The sequence below is a fragment of the Ranitomeya imitator genome, chromosome 2 (genome assembly GCF_032444005.1).
Source record: "Ranitomeya imitator isolate aRanImi1 chromosome 2, aRanImi1.pri, whole genome shotgun sequence".
Lineage (NCBI taxonomy): Eukaryota > Metazoa > Chordata > Amphibia > Anura > Dendrobatidae > Ranitomeya > Ranitomeya imitator.
In genome coordinates, this window is record NC_091283.1 from 181,121,874 (window position 1) to 181,135,111 (window position 13,238).

General features: G+C 46.5%; 1 protein-coding gene across 2 annotated transcripts in view; it reads left to right on the forward strand.

The window, feature by feature from the left end:
* The window catches only part of NUP188 (nucleoporin 188), a 59,316-nt gene that overhangs the window by 37,786 nt on the left and 8,292 nt on the right, over positions 1 to 13,238 (forward strand). For both annotated transcript variants that reach the window (XM_069748171.1, XM_069748172.1), the window contains exons 22-32: positions 4,189 to 4,255; positions 4,349 to 4,474; positions 4,574 to 4,701; positions 4,785 to 4,891; positions 4,964 to 5,167; positions 5,251 to 5,420; positions 5,494 to 5,563; positions 5,639 to 5,706; positions 6,286 to 6,478; positions 12,702 to 12,779; positions 12,917 to 13,002. In XM_069748171.1, coding sequence (XP_069604272.1) covers positions 4,189 to 4,255; positions 4,349 to 4,474; positions 4,574 to 4,701; positions 4,785 to 4,891; positions 4,964 to 5,167; positions 5,251 to 5,420; positions 5,494 to 5,563; positions 5,639 to 5,706; positions 6,286 to 6,478; positions 12,702 to 12,779; positions 12,917 to 13,002 — 1,297 coding nt within the window. The remainder of the gene's footprint in view (positions 1 to 4,188; positions 4,256 to 4,348; positions 4,475 to 4,573; positions 4,702 to 4,784; positions 4,892 to 4,963; positions 5,168 to 5,250; positions 5,421 to 5,493; positions 5,564 to 5,638; positions 5,707 to 6,285; positions 6,479 to 12,701; positions 12,780 to 12,916; positions 13,003 to 13,238) is intronic.

Here is a 13,238-nt window from a genome sequence, read left to right on the forward strand (position 1 = left end):
GGCACATGGGTCAGGGAAGTTGTATCCTCGGGATACAAGATAGAGTTCGTTTCACGACCCTGGGATCGTTTCTTTGAATCCCACCTCCAAGAGACCCCGCTCTAGTTCCGGGTTTCTTCGCAACCATTGCTTCTCTTCTCAAAGCCGGGGGTAATTTTTCCCGTCCCAGAAGAAGCACGGTTCACAGGTTTCTACTCTAATCCTTTGTGTGACCGATAAAAGAAGGCAAGGTTCATCCCATTCTGGATCTCAAATTGCTGAACAGGAGAATTCATCTGAGACTCCTCAGGATGGAATCCTTTCATTCAGTAATTGCTTCCATGGAGGCTCAAGAATTTCTGTGTTCCATAGATATTCAAGACGCCTACCTCCATGTCCCGATATTCCCAGGACATCATGGATTCCTGGGCTTTGCGGTGCTCCAGGACCCTTTTCAGTTTGTCGCCCTGCCGTTCGGTCTCGCAACTGCTCCCAGGGTTTTCACGAAGATCAGGGCGGCACTGATAGCCATCTTGAGGGTCAGGGGACTGGTACCTTTTCCGTACCTCGACGGCATCCTCATCAAGGCTCCGTCCTTTTTCTCAGGCTCGCGAGAGCCTCCATCGTCCTCGACACTAGCCGTTTCGGGTGGTTTGTCGACAAGAAGAAATCCTGTCTTGTTCCCTCGCAGCGCCTCCCTTTTTTCTGGGCATGCTCTTCGACACTCGTCAGTTCAAAGTCTTCCTTTCCTGAGGGTAAGAGATCCGTCCTTCGTCGGGACGTACACTTGCTCCAGGGTCCTCGGCTTCCCTCTTTCCGATCGGCCATGAAGGTCCTGGGGAGGATGGTAGCAACATTGGAAGCGACACCCTTTGCCCTATTTCATTCACGTCCTCTTCAGCAGGCCATCCTGTCACAGTGGGACAGGTCTGTCTTGTCCCTGGATCGACCAATCCATCTCTCTCCCTGGGTCAATCGGTCCCTCAACTGGTGGCTGACGTCACCTCTCATCTCCCAGGGCAGGTCCTTCCTTCCAGTTTTCTGGCAAGGTGGTGAAGATGGACGTCAGCCTGCTCGGCTGGGGCGTGGTGTTTCGCCACCTGACTGTTCAGGGTCGTTGGTCGTCGCAGGAGTCTTCTTGGCCGATCAATGTGCTTGAGATTCGGGCCATCTTTCTCTCCCTTCGCCACTGGGAAAGGATTCTCAGGGGTCTACCTATCCGAATCTCGGCGGACACCGCCACGGAGGTGGCATATCAACCATCGGGGGAGACACTGAGTTCCTTGGCCGAGGTATCCAAAATCCTCCTCCGGGCAGAGGCAATGGTTCCGGTGATATCCGCAGTGCTTATCCCCGGTGTCGACAATTGAGCCGCCGACTTCCTCAACCGCGAGGGCCTCTCGGCAAGGAAATGGTCCTTGCATCAGGGGTTCTTACATCAGCCTGGTCTTCGATGGGGGACTCCGGACGTGGACCTCATGGCGTCCCGAATGAACATGGTGTTCGTCTCCTGGTCTCGCGACCCTCTCGCAGTGGGCATCGACGCTCTGGCCATTCCTTGGTCGCAGTTCGTGTTCCCCTATCTATTCCCATTCTTCCCTTGCTTCCCAAGCCGTTGAAAGGGATCAAGGCGGCGGGGTGCCGGTCATTCTGATCGCCCCGGATTGGCCCAGGAGAGCTTGGTTTGCGGAGATCGTCAATCTTCTCGCGGACGCCCCCTGGTGCCTTCCAGACAGTCCCGATCTGCTGTCTCAGGGTCCGATCTGCCACCCAAATTCTCGGTCGTTCAGTTTAACGGCGTGGCTGTTGAGTCCGCTGTTCTAAGAGCGTCTGGCCTTTCGGACTAGGTGATTCTCACCATGATCCAGGCTCGGAAGACTTCGTTTTCCCAGACTCTACTATCGTACCCATCTATGTCCTTTTCCCTGCCTTCCATCTTGGCCTTCCTCTAGGCAGGACTGGATTTGGGCCTTGCCCGGAGTTCCCTCAAGGGCCAGATTTCTGAGCTTCTCATCCTTTTTCAGAAGACTTTAGCTTCTCGGCCACAGGTTAAGACCTGCCTTCAAGGAGCAGCCCATGCTGTCCCTCTGTATAGGGCCCCTGTGGATTCATGGGGTTTTAAACATGGTACTGGACGTTCTGAGGTTTCCCCATTTGAGCCTCTCAGAACTGACAGGGGAATCTCCCTATCTCTTGGAAGGTGGCCTTTTTTTGTGGCCATCACTTCTATCCGCGCGTTTCCGAATTGGCGGCCCTTTCTTGCCGACCTCCGTTCTTGGTCATTCACCAGGACAAGGTGGTCCTCAGACCTCCTCCTTCTTTCCTTCCTAAGGTGGTTTCCACCTCCAACGAGGACGTCGTTCTACCTTCCTTTTGCCCAGCTCCGACTCATCCTCTGGAGCGATCGTTGAAAAAGCTGGACCTCGTCACGGCAGTGAGGATCTACCTGGATAGAACGTCCACTTTCCGGAAGACAGGTTCTCTCTTCGTCATTCCTGATGGCACGCGCAGAGGCCAACTGGCTTCTAAGGTGACTATTGCCCGCTGGATCAGAACGGCAATTCTGGAGGCTTACCGGGTCAAGAACAGAGTGCCCCCTCCTGGGATCAAGGCTCACTCTACCCGGGCAGTCGGCGCCTCCTGGGTGGTGCACCACAGGGCTTCCGTCCTACAGCTTTGCAAAGCGGCAACTTTGTCTTCCATCCACATGTTCGCCAAATTTTACAAGGTGCATACCTATGCTTCGGCGGACGCCAGCCTGGGCAGAAGGATCCTGCAGGCGGCAGTGGTGAGTCCTCTGACCTGATGGAAGTCTGTTTTTCCCACCCCAGGGACTGCTTTGGGACGTCCCATGGTTCCTGTGTCCCCCAATGAAAGGCGATGGAGAAAACAGGATTTTTGGTTGCTTACCGTAAAATCTGTTTCTCTGAGCCTTCATTGGGGGACACAGCACCCTCCCAAGTTGAACAGCTCTGTTTATTGTGTTATACTGTTTTCGTTTGAGTTCTTTGAACACTCTTTGAGTGTTTGAAACTGTTAATCTGTGGAGCGCTGCGGCATTTGTTGGCGCTATATAAAGTTTATTATTATTATTATATTATTATTATTTCTCTTTTACACGTTGCTTCTCCTACTGCTTTCTCACTAACTGAAGATCCTACTTCCTGTCGGTGCGGTGTACACTGCAGAGGAGGAGCTAACTTTTTTTATTTGCATAGTGTCAGCCTCCTAGTGGCAGCAGCATACACCCATGGTTCCTGTGTCCCCCAATGAAGGCTCAGAGAAACAGATTTTACGGTAAGCAATCAAAAATCCTGTTTTTCCATTCTAAAGACCATGAATGGAGTTGAGACTAAGCGTGTTCATCTCTGCCTCATTCAAGACTGGGCTCTGCATAACCACATTTTAACCCCTGTTCTTGGGATCACTTCGGGACCTGTGATCGGACCCAACCATAATCAGAAAATGATCCCCTATGGCTAGCGGATGACTTACAGTTATGGGTATAACGCTTTTATTTTGCAGCTAACACAGTGCAGTAAGGCATGGATAAACGCCTCTGCATCTAGTGCCTGTCAGCAACCTAGATTGGTAGGTAATGCATCCCAGGTCATGTGTCCAAATAGAGCATATGGACGTCACCGATAAGGCCCCCCTTATGCCGTGCTGGACATTGCAAGACTGTAGATAGTGTAGGCCATCAATTTGAAATCCATGAAAACCCCTCATAGTCCTCATGACTAATGCTTTCACGTTTCAGCTGTCGTTCGCCGATTTCGGCGAAAATTGTTTGTCCGGTGGCCGGAGACAACGGACAAAGTAATGTTTTTTGTGTACGTCGAAAAGACGGACAGCAACGGATCCGTAGCCGTCTATCGTTTGCTAGAATGTAAGCCTATGGCGCCGGATCCGTCAAATGATGTACTCTGGCTACAGATCCGTCGCATCAGTTTTTCACAATCTACAACGGATCCGTTTTTATCAAAATTCGATGGATTGTGACTAATAGCAAAAAACTGATGTGTGAAAGTGGCCTAAGTGATAAGTGTCTGGACATTGGGGGACGTTCTGCTAAGACCGTAGATAACTACAGTCACTCGGGATCAGAACTGGACCATATCCTTGGCACTATACGATCCTCTCACTTATTGTGTATGCAGTTACTATGTTATTTCTGAGTGTACAAATGTCATCGTCGTCTTCTTTCAGGGTACCTGATCCTGAATCTGATTCATGCCATCCTCAACCTGTGCCCAGACCTGGATCCACAAAGCAGGTAATTGGCGCTGTATCCTATCAGTCTTTCCACCCGTAATATACATACCGTGATAAAAGTGAACATCTTTATACCTATATACATTGCCCGCAGCCCCCCAAATCTGCAGAGCTTGTGCATCTTCAGTCTGACAAACACCGAGGCAGGACAGGCCGTCATTAACATCATGGGGATCGGCGTGGATACAATCAATGTGATCATGGCCTCTCAGGCCGGAAGGTGAGTGAGGGCATAGCTCGTGATTAATGGAGGTGATTACTTGCTGCTCGGGGGTTGTAACTTTTACTCCTTTTTTTAATCCCTTTCTTCCCATATCAGCAGTGGAACAGAAGGTCAGATGTTAATCCAGACGGTTAAATTGGCATTTTCCATAACCAACAATGTCATCCGGTTGAAGCCTCCGTCTTGTGGTGTGTCCCCCTTGGAGCAGGCGCTCACGCAGCATGGTGCGTCAGGTTTCCTTACAAGTGACATTGTGTTTTTTTGTTTTTTTTTTGGGTCTGTAAATAGTATTTTTTTCTATCACCAGGAGCTCACGGAAACAACCTGATTGCAGTCCTGGCAAAATATATTTACCATAAGTACGATGCCTCGTTGCCCCGGCTGGCCATACAACTGCTGAAGAGGCTGGCGACTGTAAGAGGATTTTTTTTGTATGTTTTCTTTGATTTTTGCTCTTATTAGAAGTGGTTATCTATGATTATTTAGGTGGCCCCCATGTCTGTGTACGCCTGTCTGGGAAGTGACGCGGCTGCGATCCGGGACGCCTTTCTCAACCGCCTGCAGTGCAGCATAGAGGACATGCAGATCAAAGTGATGATTCTGGAATTTCTCACAGTCGCTGTAGAGACCCAGCCGGGTCTGATCGAGCTTTTCCTAAATTTAGAGGTGAAGGATACTAATGGAACCAAGGTAAGGAATATTAATTGTAGAGAACGCTCCCATTTTTTCTTTGTATTTTACATGTTTACTCACACGTGTCTCTTTAAATTCAGGAGTATAGTTTGGGACAGTGGAGCTGTCTGCAAGTTGTCCTGGACCTAATAGATCTCCAGAAATCTGACCGTTTTTGGTGCACGCCTCAGCTACACCGCTCTGCCATCGCTTTCCTGCACGCCTTATGGCAGGATCGTCGTGACAGTGCTATGACTGTTCTAAGAACCAAGTAAGTTACGTATCGGATGTTCACAATGGATCATAGAGGTAAAAGTCACTGAGTTTTCATTCTTCTACTTTAGGCCCAATTTCTGGGAGAACCTGACAGCACCTCTCTTCGGGACACTTGTTCCCCCCTCTGAATCCTCAGATGTAAGTGCATTACATGACTGTATTTTATAACAGTGACGTGTCCCCTCGGCTTACTAATCTGCTATACTTTTCCAGCTGAGCGTCCTGGAGACCTGCGCCTTCATCATGAGGATTATCTGCCTGGAGATCTTCTACGCGGTCCAGTATGTAATTTTGGTGAAACCTTTAACTGAACTCCAGGCTTCTCTGATTTACAAATTTCTCATGAATTCTCAATTCTGGAGTATCGTTTCTTAGAACTCTACATTATGATAACTCCTTTTGGAAATGTGACTTAATGGCGTGTCCTGCACAGTCTGATATAGCCAAGATTGTAGGGATACATCCCATTGACGAGGAATGGTGGTGTATGAATTAAATTACATGTTTTCAGGAGGAATGGCACAATGCAGAGTTCTAAGAAAAGACGCTCAATAATTATTTTGAGAAAAAGCCTCTTCTTCTGTCCCTCCATGTCCGGAGAGCTGACCGGTCCCTTTGAGATGTAATGCATTAGGGCTCATACAGATGTCTGTGGAACTCTGTCCGAGCACGGATTGTCCACAGGTCGCCCGATCCGAACCCCACAGCCTCATATATGCCTATGAAGCTGTCGATCTCTGGTCGGGGGACCTATGGACAGTCCGTGCTTTGTGGTCCGTTCTCAGACCGAGCTTCACGGATGTCTGCATGAACCTTTACACGGACTCCTTCATTTACTTCTGATTCTCTTCCCTCTGCAGTGGGTCACTAGACAAGTCTCTGAATAGCATTCTTGAGAAATTCTCCAAGGATGGACGCTTTACCTACTGGTCCAATTACATGCACTCGCTGGTGCAACGTGTCGCGGAGACAGAGGGCAGCTGCAGTTCACTCACGGAGTACCAGATGCTGCTGTCCGCCTGGCGAATTCTGCTCATCATTTCCACACACTATGTACGTACAGAGAACATTTTCGCATGGGGTGGTCACCAAGTATTATTAGATTTCCTTATGGTCTATTGGTGATTTACAGTCGTGAAGACAACCTGTGTCCTCATGTCCTATTAGGGCTCGGGACCCATTCTATTAATCAGAGCGAAGAGACATTTTGAGTGTGGTAAATCTATGATACTCAAAATCTAATGGGGACAGAGGCTGAGAACCTGTCCTGACAACATGTGGATTTTGGACAATATCAGGACAAATTTTCAGCATCTAGATCCAAGGGGGAGAAAGTGAGGCACAATTTTTGTCATCTATACATCCATCAAATGGAGTCTGTCAGCAAAAAATGTCTGCTCAAACCAAGCGAAAGGAGGAAACGAAAAAAAAAAATAGATTGCAAATCCACTCATTAGCCGATCTCCCTTTGTGAGGTGTTATATGGAGCACAACATTTACCAGGTTTATTCAGGAAGCCAGCACGCTCACATATCCAGAGCTGAGCCGAGAGGTTTAGGCTATGTTCACATGTTGTTGTTGTTGCTGTGTTTTTTTTTGTTTGTTTTTTAATGTGACATAAGCTGTTTACAAAAAGCAGGTTTTACTTATCTTTTGCTGTGTTTTTGTCAGGGTACATTTGTCTCTTGTGCATGCTGCATTTTGCACAAAAAAAAAAAATCTTTGTTTTTTTTTCCCCCCTGACTGTTTTGTCAATCTGTGAGCATGAGATTTCGGAAATCTCATAGACTTAGCTGGTATTGTGAAACGCAGCTGAAAATTTGCATTAAAAAATGCATTGTGTGAACTTGTCCTTATGTAGGATTCGGGCAGCTCGTACTTTTTGGGCTCAGGTGCTTCGACCAACAAGTTTTAAACATGTACTACATGTATTTCATTTTTGGCAGTCTTCTGCCATGTCCCGCCCATCTGCGGCGTGAAACCTATGGTGAGGTCCTGCTCCTTATACCTGTACTTTCCTAGGTCCGGCGGTCACACAGCCTCTTGCTGTAGGGGAACGTCTCTTCTTGCGCCTAGTCTACAGGCGAGTCTCTCCTCACGCCTGTTTCTCTCCTAGTCATTGCCATTTCGGCTGACCTGGCAGGCTCTGCCTTGGGCGTTTTTTTTTTTTTCTGTCTCTCTCTGCGAGTCACGTATGTTCACTCCTTGTGGCGACACCATGTCCAGGATCCCAGGGAGAGTCTTGTACGCTATTTTGCGTGCACCCATTGTGTTCCGGTTGTCAGTGTGGTCAGTCAGAACCCCTCTTCACAAACTATTGGAGGCGGACTATATGTGCACCCCCCCCCCCCCGCATGCTGTTTCCACCACTCAGCCTTTACTGGGTCCTGAAACTTAGTGTGTATGCTCTTTAGCATTTGCAGACTTTACCTGCCCAAGGCACCTAGATCTATTGTGGGGACAGGCTTAATCGCTTAGCCTCAGACTTGGATCCCACAAATGATGAGGCATCTGGTACAGGAGGATCTTTTGGCAGTCTATAAATGGCTGAGGTCTAAACACCCCGGCAAGCCATTGCCATCCCTTGACTCCAGGCCCTACTGTTTCCCAGTAGCACTACGCTTGGATATTTTGTGCAGAGTTGAGGACCTTTAAGGAGAGATTCTCCAGTCAGACTTGGATGTGGAACAGTCTTCCATGCTGCTGTCCTCTGTGCTCACCAGCCTTCTAACGGCTATAAAAGACACCTTAAACATAGTAACATAGTTAGTAAGGCCGAAAAAAGACATTTGTCCATCCAGTTCAGCCTATATTCCATCATAATAAATCCCCAGATCTACGTCCTTCTACAGAACCTAATAATTGTATGATACAATATTGTTCTGCTCCAGGAAGACATCCAGGCCTCTCTTGAACCCCTCGACTGAGTTTGCCATCACCATCTCCTCAGGCAAGCAATTCCAGATTCTCACTGCCCTAACAGTAAAGAATCCTCTTCTATGTTGGTGGAAAAACCTTCTCTCCTCCAGACGCAAAGAATGCCCCCTTGTGCCCGTCACCTTCCTTGGTATAAACAGATCCTCAGCGAGATATTTGTATTGTCCCCTTATATACTTATACATGGTTATTAGATCGCCCCTCAGTCGTCTTTTTTCTAGACTAAATAATCCTAATCTTGCTAATCTATCTGGGTATTGTAGTTCTCCCATCCCCTTTATTAATTTTGTTGCCCTCCTTTGTACTCTCTCTAGTTCCATTATATCCTTCCTGAGCACCGGTGCCCAAAACTGGACACAGTACTCCATGTGCGGTCTAACTAGGGATTTGTACAGAGGCAGTATAATGCTCTCATCATGTGTATCCAGACCTCTTTTAATGCACCCCATGATCCTGTTTGCCTTGGCAGCTGCTGCCTGGCACTGGCTGCTCCAGGTAAGTTTATCATTAACTAGGATCCCCAAGTCCTTCTCCCTGTCAGATTTACCCAGTGGTCTCCCGTTCAGTGTGTAATGGTGATATTGATTCCTTCTTCCCATGTGTATAACCTTACATTTATCATTGTTAAACCTCATCTGCCACCTTTCAGCCCAAGTTTCCAACTTATCCAGATCCATCTGTAGCAGAATACTATCTTCTCTTGTATTAACTGCTTTACATAGTTTTGTATCATCTGCAAATATCGATATTTTACTGTGTAAACCTTCTACCAGATCATTAATGAATATGTTGAAGAGAACAGGTCTCAATGCTGACCCCTGCGGTACCCCACTGGTCACAGCGACCCAGTTAGAGACTATACCATTTATAACCACCCTCTGCTTTCTATCACTAAGCCAGTTACTAACCCATTTACACACATTTTCCCCCAGACCAAGCATTCTCATTTTGTGTACCAACCTCTTGTGCGGCACGGTATCAAACGCTTTGGAAAAATCGAGATATACCACGTCCAATGACTCACCGTGGTCCAGCCTATAGCTTACCTCTTCATAAAAACTGATTAGATTGGTTTGACAGGAGCGATTTCTCATAAACCCATGCTGATATGGAGTTAAACAGTTATTCTCATTGAGATAATACAGAATAACATCCTTCAGAAACCCTTCAAATATTTTACCAACAATAGAGGTTAGACTTACTGGCCTATAATTTCCAGGTTCACTTTTAGAGCCCTTTTTGAATATTGGCACCACATTTGCTATGCGCCAGTCCTGCGGAACAGACCCCGTCGCTATAGAGTCCCTAAAAATAAGAAATAATGGTTTATCTATTACATTACTTAGTTCTCTTAGTACTCGTGGGTGTATGCCATCCGGACCCGGAGATTTATCTATTTTAATCTTATTTAGCCGGTTTCGCACCTCTTCTTGGGTTAGATTGGTGACCCTTAATATAGGGTTTTCATTGTTTCTTGGGATATCACCTAGCATTTCATTTTCCACCGTGAATACCGTGGAGAAGAAGGTGTTTAATATGTTAGCTTTTTCCTCGTCATCTACAACCATTCTTTCCTCACTATTTTTTAAGGGGCCTACATTTTCAGTTTTTATTCTTTTACTATTGATATAGTTGAAGAACAGTTTGGGATTAGTTTTACTCTCCTTAGCAATGTGCTTCTCTGTTTCCTTTTTGGCAGCTTTAATTAGTTTTTTAGATAAAGTATTTTTCTCCCTATAGTTTTTTAGAGCTTCAATGGTGCCATCCTGCTTTAGTAGTGCAAATGCTTTATTTTTACTGTTAATTGCCTGTCTTACTTCTTTGTTTAGCCACATTGGGTTTTTCCTATTTCTAGTCCTTTTATTCCCACAAGGTATAAACCGCTTACAGTGCCTATTTAGGATGTTCTTAAACATTTCCCATTTATTATCTGTATTATTAGTTCTGAGGATATTGTCCCAGTCTACCAGATTAAGGGCATCTCTAAGCTGGTCAAACTTTGCCTTCCTAAAGTTCAGTGTTTTTGTGACTCCCTGACAAGTCCCCCTAGTGAAAGACAGGTGAAACTGTACAATATTGTGGTCGCTATTTCCTAGATGCCCAACCACCTGCAGATTTGATATTCTGTCAGGTCTATTAGATAGTATTAGGTCTATAAGTGCTGCTCCTCTGGTTGGATTCTGCACCAATTGTGAAAGATAATTTTTCTTGGTTATTAGCAGAAACCTGTTGCCTTTATGGGTTTCACAGGTTTCTGTTTCCCAGTTAATATCCGGGTAGTTAAAGTCCCCCATAACCAGGACCTCATTATGGGTTGCAGCTTCATCTATCTGCTTTAGAAGTAGACTTTCCATGGTTTCTGTTATATTTGGGGGTTTGTAACAGACCCCAATGTGAATTTTGTTACCATTTTTCCCTCCATGAATTTCGACCCATATGGACTCGACATCCTCATTCCCTTCGCTAATATCCTCCCTTAAAGTGGACTTTAGACAAGACTTTACATAGAGACAAACCCCTCCTCCTCTCCGATTTTTACGATCCTTTCTAAACAGACTGTAACCCTGTAAGTTAACTGCCCAGTCATAGCTTTCATCTAACCATGTCTCGGTTATTCCCACTATGTCAAAGTTACCTGTAGATATTTCTGCTTCTAGTTCTTCCATCTTGTTTGTCAGGCTTCTGGCGTTTGCGAGCATGCAGTTTAGAGGATTTTGTTTTGTTCCAATCTCCTCGCTGTGGATTGTTTTAGAAATGTTCTTACCTCCCTTCTGAGTATGTTTTCCTGGGTCTTCTTTGTTCGAGTCTAATGTTTTTCTTCCCGTCCCCTGTTCTTCTAGTTAAACGTCACTGACACTGGCTCCTCTTCTTCCTAGGAGTCCATTTTCTTTCACTGTACCCCCCAACTTACAGACAACTTTATCCATGGCAGATTGTGTCCTTTCAGGAGATATTGGGCTTGGAAGATTAAGTCTTGCTAAGTCACCTACTGAAGCTACTGGTTTGGACTGAAACCAATGTTCGCCTCTTACCAGGCTGATAAGACCACAACAGTTGGGCTAAATAACTTGCGATGCTGTTCTATCTGGTGTTCCTCCTAAAGAGTTAGCAGACATCGTTCAGAAAATGTCTAAAGCCAGCAGGCAAATCTGCGAATCCACCGTTGTCGCATTTAGGCTTCTCGCCTGCTCCTCCTCTGTCTCTAGCCATCCACCGCACATTAAGGCTGAAACCCTGGTCCACTGACGTAATCTGTAGGAAAGCTCTTGTAGCTCTCCCCTTCACAGGCTCTTGGGAATTCGGCAAATGTTTGGATGAAATCCCCTCATAAGCAGCAGGCGGCAAGAATACCTACTGGTCTAAGAACAAGCACGTCCTTTCTGGCCTGCAGAGGAAATCTAGAATATGTTTCTCCTTTTGGTTCTTCTCCAGATTGTGTGGTCACAAGAAACTGGAAGCTCGGGGCCAGAAGAAGATATTCTTCAAGTTGGGACATCCTCTCAAATGTTCAGTTAGGTTTTGGCTGCTATAACAGGCATCCTCCACACCAGGAGTGCTGCAGCCATTTATCTGGACGCCATCATTATGAAGGCACAATCCAGAGCTGACAATTAGGCGAGCCTTCACATTGCATTGGACACCTTCAGCCAATTCGGTTCGATAATCTACTATCCAAAATTGGATATCAATCCGTATGCACTATTTCACACTTGCTCTCTCCAGTGAGCCATCCTGACAAGATGGAACAAGTCAAAGGAATCTCTGGATCAGAAGATTCTTCTGTTATTGGGCCGTCAGTCTTTTCAGTGGTGGCTCTTGTCTTTCGGGCACAGTTCTTCCTCCCATTTCAGTGGCAAGTCATCATGATAGACGCTAACCTCCACTGCTGAGAAGGAATTCAAGGTTGATCAGTCCTAGGAACTTGTCCTCTCAGTAGTCGGCTCTACAGATAATCTGTGCCATTTTTCTTTCCCTGGACAATGGACACTGGACATAGCTCTTATCTGTCACCGAGTCAAAGTCCAGACAGATAATACGACAGCAATCTACTTAAATCATCGGTGCCGAACCAGAAGCCACGCTACAATATCTGAGACGCATGAAATTTTGCGATGGTCCGAAGTGCACATACGTTCCTTGCCGCGTGCGTTTGAGATTTTGCGATTATCCGAAGTGCACATACGTTCCTTGCCTCGCGCGTTCCTTGCCTCGCGCGTTCCTTGCCTCGCGCGTTCCTTGCCTCGCGCGTTCTTTGCCTCGCGCGTTCCTTGCCTCGCGTGTTCCTTGCCGCGTGCGTTGCTTGCCTCGTAACTTCTTACTTTTTTGCTTCTCACGACAGGCGGATGTGATGCACCTAACGAACAAGGTTGTAAAGCAGGAGCTATTCCAGGACATCTTATCCGGAACAGAAATCTTGGTAAGTATCTTGGTGGCGAGTGTGAACCCTGCCCGACACCTATCTATTGGCTTGATATTTTTACATTTAGGCCGTGTAGCGTCATTGTGGTCAATATACGGCACTGGCCTGGCTGGAAATAACCCAAATCTCTACAGTTTCAGATCCCCAACTCGGCTCCTTGTTTGCAGCTCGGCTTCATGCTTTGCACTTTAATGATGATTTTACTCCGACGCTGGAAGAAGTAAGTCAGCTCAGGACGGTTTCCACATATATTTCTGCCCTATATGATGTATTGCCAAGGGCTGCGAAAGGCAGAGGATGCACTAAATCACCAGCAAAACAAGGGTGTCCTTCACATCATTACTTTAGACCACCACGGACCCAAACTCTTATGGTTTCACCAACCAAAAAAGTAAGGAGCACCATCAGTTAATTATTAATCTACTGCTCCAGGATCCTGGATCTGGTAAAATGAAC